General features: G+C 41.0%; 1 protein-coding gene across 6 annotated transcripts in view; it reads right to left on the bottom strand.

The window, feature by feature from the left end:
- The window catches only part of RMND5A (required for meiotic nuclear division 5 homolog A), a 60,635-nt gene that overhangs the window by 9,313 nt on the left and 24,383 nt on the right, over positions 1-26,939 (bottom strand). For 4 of the 6 annotated variants that reach the window (XM_086326611.1, XM_086326612.1, XM_086326613.1 and 1 more), the window contains 4 exons: positions 17,342-17,476; positions 14,100-14,200; positions 2,300-2,466; positions 1,317-1,482 (listed from right to left, as the gene is read on the bottom strand). In XM_086326611.1, coding sequence (XP_086182737.1) covers positions 1,317-1,482; positions 2,300-2,466; positions 14,100-14,200; positions 17,342-17,476 — 569 coding nt within the window. Of the gene's footprint in view, positions 1-1,316; positions 1,483-2,299; positions 2,467-4,837; positions 6,830-8,803; positions 11,843-14,099; positions 14,201-17,341; positions 17,477-26,939 lie in introns of those variants that run through there. The other 2 variants (XM_086326615.1, XM_086326616.1) reach the window with 2 other exon arrangements.

The following is a 26,939-nucleotide window of genomic DNA, read 5'->3' as shown; positions in this document are numbered from 1 at the left end:
GGAAAAAAAATCCAGTCTCACACAGATATGTAGCACTTTAATTGCCTTTTCATATAATTGTGGATCTTCTTCTTTAATGTCTCACTGAAACACCACAAAGTAGCAGTCTGTTAAAAAGGTGAGCTGCAAAGTGGAATCTGAATCCTTGCTGTTACGTCGAGTATTTTTTGTACTCTGCTCTACTAAAACCCAGTGGTCTGGAACTCTGAATGAATCCTTGACTCATGCGTGATTTTGTAAGATCATACTGCTCTTCTAAGAGCTAGCACGTTTTATTATACATCGAAAAATTAAAATTATTATCACCACCAATTTCATCAGAAATGTCTTTAAGCACTGGGAAGCTGTCAAGCTCACAGTGCTGGGTTCAAGTTTCCCCAAATTTCTATTTTAGCTTAAAAATTCCATCACTGTGGCAAAAGACACCACCAGTTGCTTTCCCTGACATGAGAGGCCTACTTCATTCATCTGAATAGATGTCTGCCAAAAGGCTGAGTGTGAGTAACTGTAGTGTTTCAGTGGATTTTCAAGTAAAAACTGTGTTCCAGGAAAAAGCAACTAGTCCTTTAGCTCATAATTCAAACATGGAGTTTACTGAACCCACCATGTGAACAAAGTGGGAAAGGCTCTCAGAGACCCCCAAAGGATCACAGACTCAAAGGATCACACTCTGCTAACTGCTCCTCTAAAACTGTCGCCAAGTGTGATGATCTCCTGAAATACCATCTATACTCTTCTTGAGAAAGACAAACGTTCTCTCAGCTTTAAACATCAAGAACCAGACCACAAATTAAGCAGAACTGATCAATGTGATGAACGTTTCAAAAAGAGACAGGACACGTATATACAATAGAATAGTACTCAGCTATTAAAAAGCACAAAATTGTGCTATCTGCAGAGACACGGATGGACCTAAAGACTGTCACACAGAGTGAATTAAGTAAGTCAGAAAAACAAATATTGTATATATAATGTATGATATATATAATGTATATTATTTATATGTATTATATATAATTTATAACATATATTATATATGTAATTATATATAATATATACTATGTATATAACGTACACATGTGGAATCTAGAAAAATGGTAGAGATGAGCTTATCTGCAAAGTATTTCCAAATAAGAGTCACAGGTGTAGAGACCAAACTTATGGATAAGGGGGATAAGGGGGGAAGGGGGGGATGGGATGGACTGGGATCAACATATACATGCTACTACGTAAAAATAGTTAACAAACGAGAACCAACTATAGCGCACAGTGAACCCTCAAAAATAAACAAAAACTAGACCGGACAGTGTGCATACCTGACACTGAGTGGGGACTCCACGGAGAGCCCCAGGAGGGCACAGGCATCCCGGGTGAAGATGTCACAGATGTCAGCCCACTGGTTTGCGTCAAGCAGGTGAACATACGGTGAGTTCTCAATCCCTTGTCTCAGGTACACGAGGCTCCCCATCAAGACCTGAATGTCTAAACAGAAGCAGCAGCAATTTGGAGGTGTGGATGCTCACACTTGAAACAAGAGTTTGCAAGTTATACACTGAAAAAGGCAAGAATTTCCCCAGTGGACACAGCATAAAAATAACTTATTAACAATGTCTTTTAAAATTCTGGTCCTTAAGCTTGCTGTCTTTTAAAGAAGCAGCGCAGAGGAAAACAAGAAAAGGAAAGCACTAAATATTGAATGTATAATTATTTTATTCTTACAGCACAGTGTGATTACCATTATCTGGAGGAGTAACCACTGTGTCGTAAGTGGGGCCATTACCATCTTTGGCTGTGAAACCAGCCAGCCCCACACTGATCCCTGGGGCTCAGTGCTGCCACCCTGGTGCGCCTTCAGACGTCTGGCTGTGTGACAACAGCAGCACAGGAGGTGGCGGGGCGAGTGGTGGAACAAGAACACACCTTATTTCCTCTTAGTTTAACAGCATCCTCCAAAATGTAAGGTTTCTTTCTGGCTTTTCAATTAAGAGACTTTCTGTTTTTAAGCCTTGCCGCATGGCTTGTAGAATCTTAGTTTCCCAACTAGGATTGAACCTGGGGCCCTTGGCAGTGAGAGCACAGAGTCCTAACCACTGGACTTTCGGGGAATTCCCTCAATCAAGAGGCTTTAGTATTTCACTTCTGTTCTAGAGCCAGTCAAGAGCTTTTTAATTAAGTGATTATCATCTACAATTGTTTCAGTTTCTTAGCAAATACATGTTACATCTACTTAAGACAAACAAATTCCAGTGGCAGCTTTAGCCCTGTTTCAACCATTAAAACCCTCAGACTCTAGACTCACCTTTTTGATGATTTAGAGCAAATGGCTGAAAATTTTTAGCATACTGCAATGCCTCTCGCTGATTTGTAGTTCCACCCATTAACAAGCTAATAAAATACAGTCTGTGTAGCTTAAATTCCAAGGAGCTGTTTTGGGCTATGAGCATTTCTCGGTTTGATACTGCCCATCTGAAGAAAAAGCAAAAAATGATTCAACAGTAATAAAAAGCACAGGCATGTATGTTAAAAGTGGTTTGAAACCTAACAACAGAAGTGTGTTTAGTCTGCCATCTTGTGGAAGTTGGTGGTAACATCAACCCTTAGGACCAGAGGCTTTGTAAAGAAAATAAACTATACCAAAAGATGCTCTGCAGCCAGTGAAAGAAAGAAAAACATTAAATTAGATGACAATTACTATTTAATAAGGTTTTACATCAAGACAAGATCGATTCTGACATATTTGGAACTGTACAAGGCCACACGTTGAAGCCGACGTCACTCATGAGATTCACTACCGGCTGCCTAGATCCACTACTCGTCCTGTTAAAACTGTTATGTTTATAAATGTATCAGAAGATTCTGAAGGAGAATCATCTATGTTTAAATTTTCAATGAAAAGGAAACCCAAAAAAGAGGGGATATGTGTATACATATAGTTGGTTCACTTTGCTGAACAGCAGAAACTAACACGACACTGCACTGCTGCAAGATTCTGTGCTACTTGCTTTTAGATTAAAAATAGTAAACATAGGTATTTACCCTCAAGATGCTTTTGATCTAATCAGGCAGATAAAGCTATAAAAATACCATGTAGTGTGTTCAGTGCCAGAAAGGTCTGTACCAACACTGCTAATAAGAGAAGGAACGATATAGCAGTTCCGAATGATCCCAAGTTCAGTGACATCAGCCTCTGTAGTACAAAAAGTTGGAATTACTATCTTGAGCCGGGACTACCAGTTAAAGGTGAGCGCTAAAGCAGAAAAGTCTATCAGCCAGCTGTTAAAATCAAATTTGCAAGCAAGTGGTAAGAAACACTGCTTTATTTCTCTAAACATATTGACATGTAGAAGATGTCAAGTATCACATTCTTCTCTAATCTGATCTTCAGTTAGACATTCCCCATTTAACCCAATTCACCAAGGACCCTCAGAATCTAAACTGAGCTACTCTACTATTGAGTTGGCCAATATGTTTGTTCGGGTGTTTCCATTAAGATGCTACGGAAATCTCAAATGAACTTATGGGTCAACCCAATACGAAAGTAAAGTGTTTCAAGTTACTTGTAATGAATCAGTTGACTGGCATTAGACTTCACAGACAGCACTTTCACTGGATCCTGTATGTGTGCTTGTTGCTCAGTCACGTCCGACTCTCTTCGACCTACTGGACTATAGCCCTCCAGACTCCTCTGTCCATGGGATTTCCCAGGTAAGAATACTGGAGTGAGTAGCCATCCCTTTCTCCAGAGCATCTTCCCCACCCAGGGATGGAACCCAGGTCTCCTGCATTGCAGGAAGATTCTTTACGTCTGAGCCACCAGAGAAGCCCTCACTGGATCCTATCCTTCCCCAAAGGACTGCAAATCCATATATCAATACTCTAATCAATCTGCTGATGCAGCCGCATCTTAGAGTCTAATCATGAAGCTCCTCTGACCTCAAAATCAAAGTAATTTTTAAAAATAGTAATCACTTGGATCTTGGAAATATTTACTTAAATTTAAGTAAGCCTTGGATCCTTAACTGGCACTAAGGTTAATGCAGTCCAATTGTAACACCAAGGCAGATTCTTAACCACTAGACCACCAGGGAAGTCCCCAGAATGGCAAGGTTTTATGGGTTTTTGTTTGTTTGTTTTTACAGTCTTCAATACAAAGTAGAAGTAAATGCTCCATCATTTAAACCACAAGCAGCTTTCTGTTCCTAGTGCAACTTACATTAAAAGGTGTTGAAGCAACTTCAACTTGGTTTTTACATTCATAGGACTTTAATATTTATTTATTTGGCTGTACCGGATCTTAGTTGTGGCATGCAGGATCTTTAGTTGCTGGATGTGGGATCAAGTGCCCTGACCAGGGATTGAACCCAGGTCCCTTGCACTGGAAGCATGGAATATTAGCCACTGCACCACCAGGGAAGTCCCCATAGGACTTTTCAATATGCCTCATACCACAGCTTCCTGTAAGTCTAGCTCTCATCCCAGCTTTCCCTTGCTGTCATCATTTTCAAATCATCCTCAATGCATTCAATTTCACCTCTAGTAATTCATCTTTGTTGTCCAAGCCTGTCTTTCAATGATCCCTTTCTGTAATATGTCACGTGGGCTTATTACCAGGAGGTGAGGAGGCAATAGAGCCACACACTTGCTGTCTGAGGGTGAACTGAGTAACAGATATGCTGTGACCAAGCACCAAGAGACTAAAGAGCAGTGACGTGACTGGCCGTGACCATGCTGCACATCTGTTATTTATGTTGTGATCCACGACTGAAAAGCTGGCAGAGAAGTTTGTATTTTATGTACCTACTCGCAATATACCATGGTGACTGAAATCTGAACTGTGTTGCTGAGGAACTGGTGTTATCTCACTAAACTGTGAAATTTGGGCATACTGGGAATTGTGCAGTGAGAATTGCCCATAGGTTCGGTAGAGAAAAGAAACAGGAGAGGAAAAAAAATAAGGATTTCGGAGGCAAGAGGTTACTTTATAAAGACAAAGATGGCCCGGAGTGGTACAAAGAACAAAGAAGTTTGAGGAACCGGGTCTACCACCACTGAGGTCTCTGCCCCATCCATTCTTCTTTCTGGGAGGAGGGGAGGCTGAAAACCCAGAGGGCAGGTTATGCAACATAGGGAAGGAGAAAACACAGTGGCGGGCCAATAGGGTGAGCTGGAGGCATTTGTGATGTGGTGTGAAGAATCAAAGGAGGAAATTAAGAGGGCTGCTGAGAACAGAATGGAGGTGGAGAGAAGTGCACGCCAAGAAAAACATGCAAACATATTCAGACAACCTGATGCAGCAACCTGCATCACCATCAGCAGCACCGTGTTTAGGTGGAGCAGAGCTGGTCTGGCAAGAACGCTTGTTCCTTCCATGAAATGAGGAGCCACGGTCCCTTCTCCCAGTGTAGGGAGCAGTTGTATTTTTACAAAAGTACAATGGAACAAACTGAGTAGCTGAGAACAGAACTGAAAAATTCAAGGCCCAGGCTCAATTACTACATTTTCTGTAAGTTTCCTAATAATCTCTTCATCCACTGAACTCTAGATGTTTTTTATTCGAACCTCTCACAATCCACTTAGGAGGATGGTCTCTTAAGGCGGGAGTTCTGCCTTGCTCAGCTTGGCACCCCCTACTTTGAAGGGGCACAAGATAGAGCAGGTCAGTAGAGCCATATGTCGTTGTTAGTTGCTAAGTCATGTCCGGCTCTTTGTGACCCATGGACTATAGCCCGCGAGGCTCCTCTGTCCATGGGATTTCCCAGGCAAGACTACTGGAGTGGGTTGCCATTTCCTTCTCCAAACATGCATGGATTTAAATGCTGGCTCCGTGGTGTGAATCGTGGTGATCTGTTACTTAATGCACTCACATCCGTTTCCTTACTATAAAATGGGGGCAACTCATAGTGTTATGAGCATTAAATGACAGGGCAGGTTAAAGCAGTGAGCCCAGAGACTGGCACAAATCGACAATCATCAGCTACTTAATATGTGTTTACTGAATAGATAAGCATAATATTCTCTAAAATCATTAATTAAAAAGTGACAATCTAAAAGTTACTTGGGCACTTCTATATAATACTCAGTGTTACTTTGATTTTTCTAAAAACAACTCTCTGGGAATCAGCATGTATCAGCTAACTCCCTTCAAAAATTTTTGAAGTTTTCTCCACTAGAAGTTCACACTGAATATGTGGGTGTTTGATTCACTGAGCAGGAGTAAGGGGTAGAAGGGAGTCACCACCTTAATTAACCTGAAAATCATCAAATCCAAAAACAATGAAGCACATGAAACTACAAGAGCACAAAACTACAACTGGCACCAAAAACTACTTGTCCACACAGCTCCGGAGACACACGACGAAAGACAAAAAAACAGTTAATAAAGGAATGGGGTGCTGTATTCTGGTTCATGGCACTTCTGGCAGAAGATTTCTGATCTTTCATTTTTTAAAACACTAACACCCACTACACTATAACCAGTTCCCTGGTGGCTCAGATGGTAAAGAATCTGCCTGCAACGCAGGAGACTGGGGTTTGATCCCTGGGTCAGGAAGACCCCCGGGAAAAGGGAATGGCTACCCACTCCGGTATTCTTTCCAGGAGAATTCTATGGACAGAGGAGCGCAAAGAGTCGGACACGACTGAGCGACTAACGTTAACACACAAATACACACACGCACACACACTATGAGCAGCAAGGTAAATGTCAACATTCAGGTAAATTATTAGCTTTACTGTAGTTTCTAAAAAAAAAAAAATCTGCTTCCAAATCTCCCAGTGTTCACCACAAGAGCACCGCCCGCTGTGGAACCATTCCGGGTTTAGAGAAACACTGCAAACCAAACAAAATGACACCCAGTAAGGTCACCTATGTCACAGTTCTGGTTCACTGTAGCGCTAATAAGACCTTCTGGGCCTCGTTCATAAAAAGACCCCAAAACAACACCACTTACTTAGGTGATGAAGTCAGAGGCAACCCACGTCCACACAATTATCATACAGAAATGGGAAGTGTTCGTTATCTTCACTGTCAGGCCTCCAAAGGGACTTGGCCCATTATTCGTTCCATGTTTAGCATTTCCTTATTATTCCAAAAATAATTAAAACAAGATTCCACCTTCAAGCTAGCTGTTCTTTTCCAGGACTAACTGACAGCACTGGTCTGCTTCCCTCTCTCCTCCCACCATCCTGCCGGCCTGGGTTGGTTTCTGTTTCTGGTTGGTGTTGTTCAGCTGCTAAGTTGTTTCTGACTCTTTCCAACTCCATGGGCTGCAGCATGCCAGGCTTCCTTGTCCCTCACCATCTCCCCGAGTTTGCTCACACTCATGTCCACTGAGCCAGTGATGCCATCCAACCATCTCATCCTCCTGCCCTCAATCTTTCCCAGCATCAGAGTCTTTTCCAATGAAAAATGCCTCTTGCCAGTTCCTACGGCACATTCCACTACGATCTTTCACAGCATTTTTTTTTTCCTTTTGAGCTTTTTATTTTGTACTGGGGTAGAGCTGATTAACAATGCTGTGATAGTTTCAGATGAACAGTGAAAGGAATCAGCCATACATACACATGTATCCATTCTCCCCCAAATCTCCTCCCATCCAGGCTGCCACATAACATTGAGCAGAGTTCCATGTGCTGTACAAGAGGTCGTTGTTGGTTATCCATTTTAAATATAGCAGTGCGTACACGTCCATCCCAAACTCGCTAACTATCCCTCCCCTTCAGCAACCGTAAGTTCATTCTCTAAGTCTCACAGCATTTTTTAAAAGGTTCAAAAATATCTTCTTTTTCTATCTATGTTGGGGCTATCTTCCTGGGGGTAAAAGCAGAAGGTCAGGGAAATGAGTGGCAGGCATTACTCCACAGGGGTAGACTTGGCTGAATGTTACTGGTGACCAAAATCAAGGGCTTAAAAAATTCAGAGATTGGAAAAAACCAAAGTTCAGCCCAAAACAGTGAGGAACCCTATCATTTTGCTTTAGGATAGCTAAACATTTCATTTCTGAGGTTACCGGCAAATGGTGACTCCTCAGATATGAGTTGAATCCATCGCTGGAACTACTAACATTTCACTCATCTCAGAGCTGGTGTGAATCTCTGTCCTTCTTATATGCTATTTAAGAAACCACACAAAGGGCAGTGATTCACATTTGAACCTCTTTAAACCACCACATTCACACTTAACTTTTACATGAGGGTCTTAGTCACGCAGAGTGTGGTGGGCATGCCTAACAGATGTCATGTGTGGCCAGCATGTTGGACAGTACAGTTCTACAGACGGGTGATTTTTTTAATAAAGTACATATTTAAGTATGTACTTTATTTATTTAAGTATTTATGACATTGCCTTATTTAATGCTAATTTCCCACCACAAAACCAAGTGTTTGATAAGCCTAAATTAATAACACATCAGCATTGTATAAGAACAAATTCCAGAGTCTCCCTTAGCTCCCCTCCTGGCCTAGTTCAGCTCCTTATCCTTTTTAAACACTTCCTCTCAGGGATATTTTATTTCAATTTTCCCTTCTTTTGAAAAGAAAATTCTCAGTTTCTCTGTAGTCATGGTTTGCCCACTTGTTTCCAATAATCCTCAAGTCTTTGGTGACGATGCATCCAGATAAGAGATGGCCATGTCTCTTCTTCCTCCTGAGAAGCACTGACTGTCCTTGCAACTTCATGCAAACTTTGGCCAGACAACAGAAAATGATGTCCTCACACCAGATGTTTTTTTTTTCCCCTTTTGGCCTTTACATTCCATTGACCTTTCTTCTGTCCTATCTTCTTTCCACTGGGCACCTCTTTCCATTTTCAATTATCTTCTTTTTAACAGAGTTGCTCTTTTTCCACTGGATTCAATGCATGGACACAGTGAGTTAAAACTGTATCCCATTCCTCAACTTACCTCTTTGGCCCATTCAGAATTAAAAAGAGCCAGCACTCAGACGATAAAGAATCCACCTGCAACGAAGGGACCCGGGTTCCATCTCTGGATTGGGAAGATCCCCTGGAGAAGGGAATGGCTACCTACTCTAGGATTCCTGCCTGAGAACTCCCATGGACAGAGCAGTCTGGCAGGCTGCAGTCCATGAGGGTGGAAAGAGTCAGAGGTGACTGAGCAACTAAGCATGCACACACCACTCAACAAAACCAAAAACGAAGAAAACAAAACCAAAAACACTCAAACTGAGGGGAGACAAACCCAACTTGTTGAAACCTTGATCCCTTTTCTCCAATGGTACAGGCGACACCTATGAGAGCCTTTATTCTGTGGGTCTATGTGGCTATTAAAAGTACCCGAGTCAGCAAGACTGCCACCTGCAGGAAGACGAAACTAATAACAAAACAGACACCAGAAACAGCTTAATCACGGTCACTCTCTTTTCTAGTAGTAATCAAGGCTCCGTGACCAGACATCCTTGCTGGCTTTTCTAAAACTTTTCTAAAACCTCCATTTTCTAAAACTTTTCTCTGCTTATAAACAGTGTTTTAGTCACTGATACCACAATTTCTCTAACTCCAGCAAGTAATTTCTTCACTTCAAAACCACTGTTCACACACACCTCCAAGAAACCACAATGGCAAGCTCACCTCATACCCGCTGTGGCTTTTACTTCCAGCCTCACCTAATTACTAAGCTTAGAGATGGAGTCCTCTCATATTTCAGAGCTTGCCTGTACTGTTCATGACCTGTTCAATCTAAAACTCTGCAGTGGTCTAGACTAATGAAATACTCTTTCTTCTGTGAAAAAATTCTAGAACATCCCTCTGTATTATAATCATTCAATTAGTTTTTGTTTCCTTATGGCATTCCCCTGAAGCTTAGCAAACAGAACTTCAAATTCCTCTAAACAAGTGCTATGAGGCCCCTGGGCCTGCTTTGGGTGTTCGAGGAAAAAGAAAATGAGTTTCCAAGTATGCAAGGTTGAAAGTCAAATTCTAGACCGTGGCAAATCCACCAAGGCAATATTTAGGAAGGCAACCATCTGGCTTCCTCTCAAGATAGCACTTTCAAAATGTCAGCAACTGGTACATGTCTACAAGGACAGTTTCTATTTTTCTAATTTTCTCCATCTCATCATATTAAGTTACTGTTATTCTCCCATTGACTCTAGTTATTTTTGACTTTGCTTCTATCTGCCACATGAAGGAGGAGGTCATGTTTGTTCAAAGTTCTTCTTCAAATTATTCCATCATTTATTGAATGCCTACAATGAAATAAGCACTCTGCGAGGTGCCAAGAGGAACTCAAAAAATAGGGTGATCTGAGTGAGGAGAAAAATCTGCACACAAACTCAGAAATACAGGGGCAGGAACAAAAGAGTATGCAGGATCCTGACTGTATGTATAATTAGTTGTTCTTCTGTCGCTTCTCTCTGCCATATCATCCTTCTTTACCACCTTCTTTCCACTGTCTTTTACTGGTTGCAATTAATAGCTGACAACACTCACCAGACTTCCTTCTCATCTAGTCCTCCCATCTAGTCAACTCCAGCCATATTAACCTTTCTTGCTGGCCTCTGTCTCAACTGCCAGGCTGCCTGAAGGAACTGTTGCAGTCTCTCACCCTCTTCTTCCTCTCCTGGGTGCTTCCACGATGCTTCCGGGTACAAAGAGAAGATGCCACACGTGAAATATGAAAGATTCTCTCCAGTGTTTCTGAACCAGAATCTTGGAAATTCATGTCCCACATTTTTAAATTTTTGATTCAAGCTGAGTACGTGGGTCCTTGCCCACGTGGGAGCTATGTGCTTAGTGGCTCAGTTGTGTCTGACTCTTTGCAGTCCTATGGACTATAACCCACCAGGCTCCTCTGTCCATGGGATTTTCCAGGCAAGAATACCGGAGTGGGTTGCCATTTCCTCCTCCAGGGATCTTCTTGGCCCATGGATCGAACCTGTGTCTCATGCGTCTCCTGCCCTGGCAGGCTGATTCTTTACCACTGAGCCACCTGGGCAGTCCCAACTTTGCCCATAAAAGATGTTGAGTAAATACCTGCTTTGCATCCACCAATAACTGGCAAGAACTGGAAAAGTTTGAGTTTCTGTAACGGATATTTGTATTAAACTAACACTTTCCAAACTTATCGGTCTCCCACATTTGGAGGCTGATTCTTTACCATCTGAGCCACCAAGGAAACCCCTATAATTCCACAGATCTCCAATTTTGTGAGTTTTATTTAGTAGGTGTTATTGGGGGTGAAAGGAGAGAAGGATTCTTTGGTTAATTATGCACGGGAAACACGGATTTCACAGAGTTAAATGAGTTTCTTTATCGTAGAACTGCAGATGGCCTATCTAGTATGCGAAAGTAAATCTTTTAGAGGAGAGTACTAGAGACTACCACATGAAGCTTTCCTCAATTAACCTTCTGACTCCATATCCTTTTTTTCCCATGGAGCACCTTCCAGGCTTAATTCCTCCTCGGTAAACTGAGTACTTACTTCATAGGGTTATTATGAGGACTGATAAGTTAATACATACAAACCGCTTAGAACAACGTGAGGCATATATTAATAGTAAGCACTCCAAGAGAGATAACTGTAATTATCACTACATCCCACATGCAGATACTTAATGTGGCACTATTCCCAGAAAAATGTAACAAGAACATTTTTATTGTATAGTTGGCCCTCAGCACCAAGGTTGCAGAACCTCAAATACAAAGGGCCAAAAGTAACAAGCCATTTTACATAAAGGACTTGAGTATCTGTGAGTTTTGGTATCCACAGAGGTTTCTGGAACCAATGTCCCATGGATACTAAGAGACAACTGCAGAGAAATTTCCACTGTTACTGCCAGGCAGATGGAATGAGTCCTTCCTTTGCCTGAGAGGCACTGCTTAAGGCTACAAATAACAAAAGACATTTACAGAAATAACTGATATATATAATATCGTTATCAGTAAGAAACTTGAGATCTTACAGGAAAAATACACAGTTAAAAGAGTCTTATGAATTTTCTTCAGTTTAAAAGGAAAAAACCTTGAGTAGTTTGAGGGCTAAGGCAGTCCAAATACTTAGTATAGTCTCTGATACATAGTAATAAGCACTCAATAAAAGTCTGATGAAAAATCTGAGAAATTAATAGATAAATGAATATTACCTCAATTAACAACTTACATATCATTTCTAAATCACTATAGAACAACTGAGAAACCCATCACACTTTTATATTTAGGCTCCCTCACTCTCCTTTAGAGTTTAATCATTTAGGTGGAATATGAAAGTAGAGACAAGAGTGACTGCCATATTTAAGAGGGTGTTTGAGGCATTTGATTAAATTTCATCTTATAAGGGTGTGTCACAATGAAACCTGCTAAAAAATCCATTATAAAAATAAACTAAAAAGTGATATGCATAGTACACAGTGGTGCTGGGTGACATTTATATCTTTAAAGAATGAAAATAAATGAGCTACCTGATATTTATAAATTATACAGAAATTTGTAATTTATAAATTTACATAGGGCTCTATCTCTGTCAGGGCTTCCCTAATAGCTCAGGGAAAGTTGATAAAGAATCCATCTGCAACGCAGGAGACCTCAGTTCGATTCCTAGGTCGGGAAGATCTGCTGGAGAAGGGATCCACTACCCACTCCAGTATTCTTGGGCTTTCCTTGTGGCTCAGCTGGTAAAGAATCTGCCTGCAATGAGGGAGACCTGGGTTCGATCCCTGGGTTGGGAAGATCCCCTGGAGAAGGGAAAGGCTACCCACTCCAGTATTTTGGCCTGGAGAATTTCATGAACAGTATAGTCCATGGGTTCGCAAAGAGTTGGACACGACTGAGTGACTTTTACTATCTCTGCCTGTTCATCTAGGCTGGTTTTAGAACTTTCAGAATTTGCTAAGAACTGAGAAATGATGAGAAACAGAAAAAACTAAGCTATGAAGATTTAAATGGGTTAATAGAAGGGAAAAAGGTGTAATTTATAAAACTCATCAAGGATCTTCCCAACTATATTTCCGCCCAGAAACAATGAGCTCGGAGAAGGCAATGGCAACCCACTCCAGTACTCTTGCCTGGAAAATCCCATGGAGGGAGGAGCCTGGTAGGCTGCAGTCCATGGGGTCGCTACGAGTAGGGCACAACTGAGCGACTTCACTTTCACTTTTCACTTTCATGCATTGGAGGAGGAAATGGCAACCCACTCCAGTGTTCTTGCCTGGAGGATCCCAGGGACTGGGGTAACCCTAGTGGGCTGCCATCTATGGGGTCACACAGAGTCAGACACGACTGAAGTGACTTAGCAGCAACAATGCACTCATGTATTTCCGGTTTTAAAATCCTACGATTCTAAGGCTGTGCCCTCACAACAATATCACTGCTTCTATTACCCAGATTCTTTCTGTTACTTTGTAGCTTTCCTTTCTTCCTTTTTAAGACAAATAATGTGATTATTATCACATTAAAAAATTCTAGGACAGGGGTCAGCAAACCATGGCCACGGGCCAAACAGGACTTGCTGTCTATTTCATATGCCACATGGCCAAGGTGGGTTTTGTTGTTTGTTTTTTTTTTTACCTTTTTAAAAGGTTATAAAATGAAATAAAGAAAAACATGCAACAGAGACCATACATGGCTTGCAAAGCCTAAAATACTTATCTGGCTCTTTATGAAAAACTTTCCTTGACCCTGTTCTAGTATAATACTTAACACAGCTAACCCAGTAATTTCATAGAATTCACATCAATGACAAGTTCACAATGAACTATTTTATGATGGTAATTAGAGTAAAACTCCGCAACATTTGTTCTCTTCATGTGTACCAAACCCCACACATTCTGCAAGTTCAAATATCAAATTCAGATGCCCTGAACAACAGTACTTCAGTTATAAAGCTAGTCTGGCTACAAGAAACCCTCTTCTCTCATGGGAATTCAGACCAACTGATAAGTGAAATGAGTGTTAACCATTTTCTCAAATTGCATATCCCCCAAATGCACTCGACTAAAAGAAATAAAATTCTCCCTTGATTACTCTGAAGTCTACCCCACATGAGATTAAGAGAGAGAGATCTCAAAATCTTCAACGTGTTTTCTAATTCCGTTTTCTTACAGAGTTCTCACAAAGTATTCAAAGGAAAACAAACTCAGTAACTCACTCCAGAGCAGGTCTCAAAACTCGGACTTTCAATGCTTCTAATATTCGATTTAACTCCACAAATGGTTCTTTCTGGCTTGGGTCTACAGAAAGACCAGATTCCTGAAAAAAAATCAGAAGAACTTTTGTTAGCAAAAGTCAGAGTAAAGAGATACGGTAAAAGCATATTCTACATTATAAAATGTGAGGTAAATAATTAAAGATAGTTTCTTTTTAACATATACTTCTCTGGCAGAGACTGAGGACTAAGCCCCAGTATCCCTCTTCCTCCTCCTATGATAGTAGTAAACCCCATATTTTAGCTGGGCACGTAAGCATATGGAATAAAGCTGGGCTTTGCAAAATGTAAGTTCTGGCCAATGAAACACAAACATATGTCTTTGTCCCTTCCTGGAATACAAAAAGGTCAAGCTGGGGTTCTGGCTTCCCTGGACCATGAGGACAGGGGTCACCTTAGAAACAGCAGAGCTAAACGGAGCTGAGATCCCTAAGAGTTTCATGGTATGTGGCTACCACATAAGTCATGGATGGCTTACTATTTCCTATTCTTGTGTAAGAGAAATAAACTTCATTTTTGTTTAAGCCATTGGTATTTTGGGTCTCTGATACTTGTAAACAAACAATCTTAAATGACACAATTTATTTTAGGAAATTTATATGGACACAGAATCCTGTAATGTATAGAGAAAGACTTGAGTTACTACTTATCTAAATTGTTTAAAATAGCAAAGTCTTAGATCAGAGGTCTGGTTTACAGACTACCTTTAGATTATTTAAACCTTATGGTCCTTCACTCTTCTAAATGAAAAATACAACAGCACAAAATCTAAGCCACAGAAGAGAGTTTGAAGACACATGAAATGGAACTGAATCCAAGATCCTCCACTAAGAACCTGTACGGTGGCGGGAGCCAGCGTGAGGAACTCCGCCCATGGCAAAGGTCATGAGGAAGGAGGCTCGACACTCGCAAAGGCGGGATCGAGCCTCAGGAGTCCCCCTGGAAATTCTCGAGCATCTACCCCCAAAACCAGAGTTTGCCTACTTTACTGCTTTGTGCTGTCACCTACACCTCTGACTTTATGGGGGGCTGTCCCCCACCACCACCATCTCTCTCTCTCTGAAAAAAGAGTTAACTTATAGCTCCAGTTAATAAAGTTCCTGGGCGTGACAAGAGTGTTTTAGTTCACAAACCCCTCAGATGGCTCTCTAACTTGCCTGACAGGTTTACCTGGACTCCTATAGCTATGCATACAATTGTTTACAGTCTCCCAACTGGAAGAGGCAGGGGAAGCTTAAGATATTCAAATAGTATAGAGCCTCTCGGAGAGTTTGAAATTGTCAGAATAGAACTAGTAGAAGATTTCATTGTTGAGCCAACGCTTGCTGCCAAGTTTCCACATCCCCTGTATTGTATCCTTGGAAGTGTATTAATTAATATAGTTGGTATGTAGAAAAAATAAGTAGTGGCCTTGGTGTTAACAAGTTTAGACCCTTAAGGTAATAAATTCTTTTCTTTGTTGTAAACCCACTGCACCTTTGCCCTATAGGAATGCAACTTTGTCTAACACCTTCGGAGGATGGTGCCAAACTTTAAAATAATTACTCCTAGAGAAAGTAAGTCTTATGGCTGACAAACCTTTATCAGAGTCATAAAATGTTAACAGGCCTTCTGGCCAGAAGATGATGTAAATCACCTAAACCATTTGTATACGATAAATTTGCAGAAAAGAAAGCCTGGTCTCAATAAGGATCAAAAACTGCTGACTTTGCATGATTTCACACCCCCTATTATCCTCTATGTGCAACTTAGGGTATAAAAGCCCCTGTTGAAAATAAAGCTACAGGCCTTGCTCACCAAAGCTTGGTCTCCCCATGTTGTTCTTTCTCTCACCTGGCTGAATTCCCATCTGGAGCGTGGAGGCTCATCAAGCCTACTAATTTTGCCTGGGCTTCTAAAATCTGACCGGGGAGGCCTTAGTGTCTTCTCTCCTTGGGGAGAACGGGAGGACGCCTGCAGCCTACGTAGGTGATGCAAACTCCTTGTCTTGGAGTTTTATTGGTTTTCCACATAAACCAAGTTATTCGGCCTCTTTTCTCTACTGAATTTTCTCACTGAGCTATCCCTATTTAACCACTCTTTATATCTCTAATACCTAGTTAAGCTATCGCTATTCTAATCGCCGATGCCGTCATCCTGAGGGAATCCCTGGATCCCACTGGGGCTGGACCCCGGCAGTACGGTCTTGGGCAGGTTATTTCTCTAGACCTCAGATTCCTCATCTGTAGAATGGGGGAAATAATTTCTTCTTCACAGGGTTACAGTAAGGAATAAACTCAGGGCTTGGCTGGCAGTAAATACTTAATTAATATTGCTGGTATTATGACTATGTGGTATTGGTAAACTGTTCTAAGTTCATGTCTATTTTAGCTTGAAATTCGTTTGATAAAGTTCTTTAAGCTGGGCCAGATTAGAAGAGCAAATATAATCCTCTTTGTCCTCTTCTCTGCTATACTAACCTTCCCGTCAAAGAGATGTTTTATGGCACTAGTGGTAAAAAACCCACTGACCAATGCAGGAGACGTAAGAGAAAAGGATTCAATCCCCTGGGTCGGGAAGATCCTCTGGAGGAAGAAATGGTAACCCACTCCAGTATTCTTGGAGAATCCCCATGGACAGAGGAGCCTGGTGGGCTACAGTCCACAGGGTCAGAAAGAGTCAGACATGACTAAATGACTGAGCATACACAGTACTATATGTAAGAGGTAACAAGTTAAGAACCTACTGTATACCACAAGGAACTCTATTTGGTGCTCTGTAATGACCTATATGGAAATGGAGTCCAGAAAAGAGTGGAGAGATATATATATATATGGCTGATTTACTTTGCTGTACAGCTGAAGCTAACACAACACTGTAAATCAACTGTAAAATAATAATAATAAAAAACTGTTTTAAAAATTAAGTAAAATGCACTGGCTCCCTCCCAAAAAACAAAAGAGGAGATGTTTGGAAAAGTAGCACCACTTCTGACCCTTGACCAACATTCTGGGGCAAGAATAAGGAAATAATTTGAATAGCAAGTTCTAGGACTATAATTTTTAACCAAGTTTAAAAAAAAAAAAAAAGGAGAGAGACTTTCTAGTAAACTGAGGTCAGCACTGGTGATTAAAACGTAACAATCTACTTACAGCTAGAAGACTTAAAAACCCCAAGGATCTCCCTTGTTTTCATTTCATCCTCACCTGGCAGAGCTCCTCAGCAACATCTAGCATTCCTTGTCTGAAGAAGTGCTCCACCATCACCTCATTGAGAAGCCTCTGGCTGTCTGCCTGCCAGCAGCCGTCTATCCCCACACTGCTGATGTCGGAATCGAAATTCTGAAAGGCAAGATACCAAGTCATGAATTGACCAGGAGGCATCACTTGATACGTTTTCACCCCACCTACCTTGACAGAAACCACCACCTTTGTTTAACTCTGTGACACCTCCAATAAGTCCCCAATTCCAATTTGTCTGCAGCCTATGACAGGAAGCAGTCTTTTCCACTGTTCTTTTCTGAAACCCCCACTCTCATTCATTATTGCTGCAAGGGTAAATGTTTTCATTTTTAAGGGTATTTTGGAAAAATAAACTTTATAATGATTCTGTAAATAAATTGATTTCTAGGCATTATATGACAGCAATATTTTCACAGGTGTGCAGTGACAATTGCAAAAGCATGTTCAATGCAGCGTTGTCTAATAGGAAAAAAAAGGAAGAGCCATTATATCGAACATAGGATTATTCAATAATCCTTGGCCTATCCCAAGAATTGCAGTGCCAAGGTGGGGGTTGGGGGAAAAGAGCCTGGACAGATGGCTCAGACAGCAGGCTCTGGAGCCAATCCACCAGGGTCTGGACCCTGGTTCCATCTAACTAGCTGTGTGGTGGTGGTGGTGGTTTAGTCACTAAGTCATGTCCGACTCTTTGCGACCCCATGGACTATAGCCTGCCAGGCTCCTCTGTCCATGGGATTCTCCAGGCAAGAATACTGGCTGGAGTAGGTTGCCATTCTTGGCCAAATCACTCAAGATATTTGAGCCTCAGCTTAAGTAGAGAAAATACTTTTATGGACTTAACTGTATCCTCTCCCAGCGCCTTATAAAGTTAAAAGGAGACCATTTTGAGCCCTAATCCAATACAAATGATGTCTCAGGTGGCACTAGCAGGTAAAGAACCCACCTGCCAATGCAGGAGACTTAAGAGACACAGGTTTGATCCCTGGATAGGGAAGATCCCCTGGAAAAGGAAATGGCAAACTCGCTCCAGTATCTTTGCCTGGAGAATCCCGTGGACAGGCGGGCTACAGTTTACAAGAGTTGCAAAGAGTCAAATATGACTGAAGCGACTGAGCATGCACGCACGCAGGACACATACAGGTGCAGAAGGAAGACCACCTGTTATACACCAGATGTCTGTGTCCCTCCCAAATTCCTACATCAAAGCCCTAGAAACCAGTGTGACTGGCTTTGGAGACAGAGTCTGGGAGAAGGTAATAAAGGTTAAATGAAGTCATAAGGGTGGGGCCCTCATCCAGTAGGGCCGGTGTTTATGAGACAAGGAACAAACACCAGGGCTCATTTGTTCTCTCTCCACCACATGAGGACCCAGGGAGAAGGTGCTCATCTGCCAGCCAGGAAGAAGGCTGCCTGCCCTCAACAGGCAGTGAATTGCCCAGCACCTTGATTTTGGATTTCCCAGTCTCTACAACCAGAAGAAAATAAACTTTTGTTGTTTAAATGGAATTTTGGAATTTTGTCATGGCAGCCCAAGCAGATAAAAACACTGCGTGATGACATGAAGAAAAGATGCCTGTCTACACATCAGGGAGAAAGGCCCCAGAAGAAACCAACCCTGCCTGCCACACCTTGATCAGGAACTTACAGTTTCCAAAACAGTGGGGAAAAGAATGTCTGTGTAAGCCACCCAGTCTGTGGTACTTTGTCATAGCAGCTCTTGGAAATTAATATGCTCCCTTATTGGTGCAATGAAAAGGTAGTTACTACTCTGTTAATCTTACTATTCACAATTAAAAAGTAAGGTTCATTGCTCTATATCTACTAACATGGAAAAATGTTCTTACCCTTAAATGAAAAAAAAAAAAAAAAAGCAACTTCTACAGAAATTATGATGCCATTTCTTTTTTTAATGACACCATTTCTGTTTTTAAAAAAGCTTACACAAATGCTCACAGAACAAATGTGAAAAGAATATATAAAGTACTAGCAGAGATTATCACTGGAGATAACCACTCTTACACAAAGAGCAAACATTCCTTTTATAGCAAGCTAAAGGATTTCGTCAAAATCTATTACAAAAAAAAAAAAATCTATTACAAAAAGAGAGGGTGTTGAAGGTTCTGGTTCTGGGTAAGATCAAGCAAGTACACCTCACCCTGACTCTCTGAATGCATTTCCAAAACCAGGACTGAAGGGAGTGGCTACTCGAGGCAACTCTGAAGAGCAGTAACTGGATCGGGGAGGAAGGCAAAGAACTGAAGGTGAGCTTACTACTTTCCTCCCTCCAACATCTATCTCTCAGTCTGGAGGTAGTACAACCAAAACCCACAACAGGACAGGCACCTCCAGGAGAAGCCCTCCAGGGCTGGCATGAGGAACAGGAGTGGGTTTTCCTATCATGTAGAAGGGGGTGGAAATAAATCACATGCTTTTTTCCTTCCATTTTCTTGCACCCCTAGCTCAAGGCAGTCTGAAGTTAAGCTTCTGTTGTGAATAAGAAGCATTTGTAAGCTTTTTTTTTTTTTCCCCCAAACAGAAACGGTGTCATTAAAAAAAGAAAGAAATGGTGTCGTAATTTTCACAGCAGTACCTAGATTATGTTTGATTGAATAAGCAGGAAACAAGACTCGGCAGATCTTCAGAACTCTGCACGTGTTAAGTCAGTCATGTCCGACTCTTTGCAATCCCATGGACAGTAGCCCACCAGGCTTTTCTGTCCATGGGGATTCTCCAGGTAAGAATACTGGAGTTGCCACGCCCTCCTCCAGCGGATCTTCCCAATCCAGGGATCGAACACACTTCTCTTATGTCTTCTGCACCTGCAGGCAGATTCTTTACCACTAGCACCACCTAGGAAATCCACCACAGTAGGCAAGTTAAAACTCTGAGGGAAGGGATCTTTTCTCTCCAATCAGAGGAGTGATGGTCCCAAGAAGGAGGGGCCAAAACTCCTCTTGCATCTTTTCTCTCTGTCCCTCTACCTGGTAGCCCCAGATACAGGCAGAATTATGATAAAATACAGGGGATCGGGGTACATCACCTGATGCAAAGAACTGACTCATTGGAAAAGACCCTGATGCTGGGAAAGATTGAAGGCAGAAGAAGGGGACAACAGAGGATGAGATGGTTGGATGGCATCACCGACTCGACGGACATGAGTTTGAGTTAAGATCCAGGAGTTGGTGATGGACAGGGAAGCCTGGTGTGCTGCAGTCCATGGGGTCGCAAAAAGTCGGACACGACTGAGCAACTGAACTGAACTGATCAGGGTATATAAAGCCCAGTTCTCTGGCTGGATGACTAAACAGGAAGCTCCAGAGAACTCTAAAGTAGCAGGGAGATCAGAGAGAGGAAGAAACTCAGAAAAGTAACACTCTCATCCAGAGTTGTTTATGAACCCCTGGGCTTGCCCTCAAGTGGCAAAGGCATGGGTCTGACCCTCAGCGGCACAGCACAGACTTTGAAAGAGGAACTAGGGGTCAGACCTAGCTTCCAGGTCCTAGAATGGCCACTAACAAGACATATCTGAACAGCTCTGTAACGGCTTTGGAAATAAGCTGACATTGAAACTACAACTCAGAGAAGACTGGTCAGAACTTGTAGTCTGAGTCCAACAAGGTAGTGACCACTAAAACAAAACTTGGAACTAAGGTCTCCCATGCTGCAACTAAGACACAACACAGCCAAATAAATAAACATTTAAAAAAAAAAAACCTCACAGGATGTAATTAACAGCAGAATAGAGGTGAATAGCACAAGTCAGTGGAGATCCATAGAAATGATCTAATCTGAACAACCAAATAAAATTTGAAAAAAAAAAAACAATGAATAGCATCTCAGGGACCTGTAAGACAATAACAAAAGATCTAACATTATGTCAATGGATTGCTAGAGGGAGAAGAGTGTAGTGTAGGAAAAAAATTTTTTTAACATTTCCCAATTTTGTCAAAAGACATAAACCTACAGATTCAAGAAGCTCAGCAAACTCCTAAAAGGATAAGTTCAAAGAAATCCAAACTCAAGACATCACAGAATCCAACTGGTAAAAATTAAAGACCAAGAAAAATTTTGAAAGTAGCTAGGGAAAAGTGATACACTGCTTATAGGGAAACTATAATTCAAATGACTACAGATTTCTCAACTAAAAATCCTAATTTATATACTTTAAAAATAATTGTAATATATAGTGGAACCATATGCAACTTTGTTCTGTATTTTCCAAGTCTCCTGTAAATGTGTTATCATACATTCATATTTTAAAAAAGAAAAAAGGACTACAGATTTCTCAACAGAAACCATGCAGAGACCAGAAAGAAGTGACACATTTTTCAAGTACTAAAAGAAAAGAACTGAATCCCAGAATTTTATATCAAGTGAAAATATCCTTCAGGAATGAAGATGAAATAAAGACATCCTCAGATGAAGGGAAGCTGAATTTGCTGAAAGAAGACCTGCTCTAAAAGAACTGCTAAAGTTCTTCTGACAAAGGGGAAATTACCCCAGTAGAAGGCAACTCGAAACATCAAGAGTCAAGAAACTGGCCAATCTACCTCTGAAAGCTTTCTGTGTTCAATTTTACTTCCACTCCCTTATCTTTCATAGGTGTTAACCTATGTTAACCTGATAAGCCTCTTGAATTGTTTTTTAAGCACATAAATGTAATTAGTTTCTGTTTAGATTAAACTGAAATTATTAATTCAATCCTTAGTTAATCATTGCTTAAGCATGGTACAGCGCACAAAAGAACAGGTGGTAAGTAATCCACAATAGAACTGCAAACCACATACTATTTACAATCACCATAACACAGCACAGCTCTCCTCTTCAAAATTCAGCCCACTTTTCTTTAAAGATCTATCTATTCTTAGATGTCAAGTCAGTAGCCTAAAACTAAATATACAAATTTAACATTTGGAATTACTCAACACAAAAACAAAAAAGCAAAATTACTCTCAGAATCTTAAATTTTTATTCCTTTTCTTTTTATAGACCTCTTTCTTGGCCTGGTACTTAATCTAAAGAATGAGATAATACAAAGTACCTAGATGCTAAGGCAATAGCATCCATGCCCATACTGAAGAGACTGTATTTAGCACTGAAAAAATCAGAATTGCTTGGTGTGGCTCTCTACTTTCCTCATCCAATCTGCTTACCAGATTCTGCCTGTTGAGAGATGACTTTATAGCAGTCTATCAGTACCTTTAAGCTAATCATCACATCTTTATGCTGTCTATGACAATCAGAACACTGGAAGTAAAGATGCCGCTACCTTGTTCCTCCTCTGGCCTGGGTGGGATACAGGCCTTACAAGGGTGACTGATGGTGAAAAGGAGCAGGGCCCAAGGGCCTCACTCCCCATGTCCTCAGCCTGCCTTTTGCCTGTGGAAAAACTTTAGCCAAAGAATTAAGTTTAATCAGAGAAGCAAGAAAATGCAGAAACAAAGGAAAACAGTCAAAGGAGACCAAATAATAATAGTTTAGTCATTAAGCATAGTCAGGGACCCTTAGTTTCTTTTCAAAGGCTATACATAATATTCTGAGCCATATCCTGTGAGCTGCCCTTGTAGATCCTGAAACCACCAGCAGGTAGAGAAGTTAACTACATGACGACCAGACTGTAACCACGACACAGCTGCACAATTCCAAGAACTGGCCTCAAGGAAACGGGAACCAACCAATCCTGGAATGGAAGACTAACTGTTCTTAAAACAATGAAGATGACGCCGATTAGACCACTGATGACCAAGATGACTGTCAGAGCTGATTGCGCTGTTTCTGCATGGAGCCCCTCCCTCTGTCTATAAAAGCTCTTGCCCCTGATTGGGGGTGCGGAGTCAGCCTTTGGACAAGCATTCTCCACCTCCCACTGCCAGCATCCAAAATAAAGCAAACTTTCCTTCTCACCAACCTCTTTATTGGGACACAGTCAGACCTGGGTTCAGTAACAATATCACAGATTTCTCCCGTATTTTATTCCCCCAGATAAAAGGCTAATCAAATGAATAAAGGAATGGTATCAGAGGATGACAGAATTTATTACCAACTCTTGCCTGGAAAATCCCATGGACAGAGGAGCCTGGAAGGCTGCAGTCCACGGGGTCGCTGAGGGTCAGACATGACTGAGCGACTTCACTTTCACTTTTCATTTTCATGCATTGGAGAAGGAAATGGCAACCCACTCCAGTGTTCTTGCCTGGAGAATCCCAGGGACGGGGAGCCTGGTGGGCTGCTGTCTATGGGGTCGCACAGAGTCGGACACAACTGAAGTGACTTAGCAGCAGCAGCAGGAATCTGTCTATAACTCTCTAAATGTCTGCATGCACTCCATAGGCAAGAATCATTGAGACTAAGATTTCTCACTGATCTATCAACCTCATTCAATCCAAACACAACCTTCAGATTTCTACTGATTCATTTACTGATTATTCCCCAATCGCATTAACCCCCAACAAATCAAGTGTCTATTATTCAGCAGGAAAGAAAGAGATAACTTTGGAAGACCCAATGGTCAACTCCAAAGCACAGACCATATGAAAATAGTTTTTTCCAGCAGTATACGTTTACATTTAGTCATAATTCTAATAGCTACCACCAGGCAGGAACTGCTCAAACAAAACAATTCCTCCAAATCTTTCCTTCATGTACTTAAACCAAAAGTAAATTTTGATCATCTAGAAAAATTTAAAACAGTCTAACATTTAAACAGATGTAAACACTTCTTTTACAAGGATGCTCTTCATGTAATTTTATTTCACTACTATACTGGTGGTAAGAAAAATCGAAAACCCTTACACTCAAGACATCTGTACGACATTTAAGTTCTAGAACTTATCTGCTAGTCTTGGAAAACACAACTAAGCATGACTAAGCAAAGCATTAGATGAAAATTTCTGAGCTCCCTTCTATCATTTAGATCTTGCAGTTTAAACCACTAAAGTGGATGAGTAAATTTTTTTCATAGCTTATTTCCTGCTCACATGTAGTAAAAATTAAAGCTAAAACTGTAAAAAGAGGTCAAGGAAATGCAATATAGTATGAGAACTCCTTTTGTTATAAGTGCATGTTCTTACTATTGCATCAGAGCAAGGATCAGTTCCAGGCCCTGTTGCTAGGTGGCCAAAGTCATCTGCATGGCTGCCCAGGAAATCAGCAGCATCGCAAACCAGCCAAGAAGTAGATAGTGAAGAGAAACACCTGTCTATTAGCACTTCTGTTTTACTCCATTTTTTCTTTTATAAAGGAAAAGAAAAGAAAAAGCATGGAAGGATGTTCTTAAATGTGAAGGCACATTTTCAAAAGATAAAAAGCACATATTCAAGGGTGTGTCTGTCTAGAGAAGATATTACAGCTTAGAGAAATTCAGGACACACAAATCTGTATACCATCTCATGTACTTTTAGTATCATTCACGTTTTTAATGGATTAAAGGTTTTAAAGTCTGGAGGCTAGACAGAGGAGAAGTAAATAACTTAGACGATCCTTACAAGACTATGAAATCTAAACAAACCACCCTACCTGTTTGCTTAAACATGCTTATGAACTGATTAGACTTAAGGACTGGTTTTCACTGCTCATCATCCAAAACCAATCCCTTTCTGAAATACATTTTATGAAATTATAATTATTGAGTAAGCAGTGACAAAAGAAGTACATGATAAAACTCAGTATTTGATTTAACGCCTAAGTGCCAATTCTTTTCTGTTTTAATATTTATTTATCTGGCTACATCAGGTCTTAGTTGCAGCATGAGAACTATTAAGTTGTGGCATGTGGGATCCAGTTCCCTGACCAGGGATGGAACCCGGCCCCCCTGCATTAGGAGCAAGAAGTCTTACCCACTAGACCATCAGGGAAGTCCCTGCCAATTCTTTAATACTGCTAATTTTTAAAAAACTTCTCCATCGACTTTGGTAGAAAAACTGGGATGTGACCCTAACAACGTGCTCTTGTTGCACCTATGAGGAATCAATTTCCCTTCCAAGCACCTAGTTAAACATCTGGTTTACTTAGCAGCAGTAGCAGCAGTGAAAGGGGTACTGCAGAGAACATTTAACTGAGAAGAAGACCTGGACTCTGGCTCCATGCAGCTTGGGAAAAGTTATCTACTACTTAACACACAACAGAAAAAAAAGATACTATGCAAACACTGGACAGCAACAAGTAAAAGAATGAAATTAGAACACTCTCTAACATCATACACAAAAATAAACTCAAAACGCATTAAAGACCTGAATGCAACAAGGCCAGATACTATAAAACTTAAGAGGAAAACACAGGCAAAACACTCTTGACATAAATCACAGAAAGATGTTTTTCAATCTACTGCCTAAAGTAATGAAAATGAAAACAAATGGGACCTAATTAAGCTCAAAAGCTTTTGCAGAGCAAAGGAAACCAAAAACAAAGGGACAACAGAATGGGAGAAAATATGAGATTTTTACTAAATGTCTTACTAGTAGTGTGGTTAGTCTGATGTTTTATTTTATTTTTAGGGAATTTGTTCCTAGCTTCTAATCACTGTGATCTTTTTACAGCTTTGTTAGCCATTTCTTTTCAGTAATTCTGAAAATTCTACCCAATACATGTATCAAATTATCTGCCTATATTTCAGAACTCAGTTCTTTTTCGCCTTGCTCAGAGTAAGTTTTCTAGCCTTTTTCATTTCCCTCCTTGATGAACAGTACCATCTCTCTACTACATAAGGATTTATCCGTTATACAATAATAGTACTTCAGAGCTAGCTGACCTCACCCATTCTAATTATTGTTTAAGGCTAAATGCAAAACATTTTCTCCTGCCATTACTTTTTTCTCCTCTTACACCCCAGGAAGACCTATATAAAAGGCTCACTCAGAACTATTTTACAATGTTCTCTATTTCATTTTGTATAGCCTTACGCCATTTTTTTTTTTAACAGTCATCATTTTGCCTCACCAATGCATATGCTCCATCTAGTGGCAGAAGATCAGTTTAGGAAAAGTGGTGTACAAAAAGGGTTTTTTTTTAAAACCATTATTTGCCCCCTTTATAAAACATTACCAGCCCTGCAATGGCCTGATTTCCTAGTACAGCACAGTGTTTAAGAACAAATGCTTGAGTGAAACCTTTTCCCAAACCTTCATCTACCACTTGCATACCTTGGGGTACGTTACTTAATATTTCTGAATCTTAGTTTCCTCACATGTGAAAAGGGAATAATGTGCTTGTATCATGGGCTATTGGAGGAGGAAATGGCAACCCACTCCAGTATTCTTACCTGGAGAATTCCATGGACAGAGGAGCCTGGCAAACTAGTCCATGCGGCTGGAAAGAGTCGGACACAACTGAGCGACTGACACACATCATGGGCTATGCGTGTATGTGCGTGCTAAGTCGCTTCAGTCATGTCCGACTCCTTGCGACCCTGTGGCCTACAGCCCATCAGGCTCCTCTGTCCATTGGATTTCCCAGGCAAGAATACTGAAGTGGGTTGCCATGCCTTCCTCCAGGGGATCTTACCAATCCAGGGATCGAACTGGAGTTTCTTACGTCTTCTGCATTAGCAGGTGGATTCTTTTAACAC

Source organism: Bos grunniens, chromosome 11 (assembly GCF_055505025.1).
Source record: "Bos grunniens cultivar Pamir isolate PY7600 chromosome 11, Bosgru_T2T1.0, whole genome shotgun sequence".
NCBI lineage: Eukaryota > Metazoa > Chordata > Mammalia > Artiodactyla > Bovidae > Bos > Bos grunniens.
This window is presented reverse-complemented; position numbering and strand designations above follow the sequence as displayed.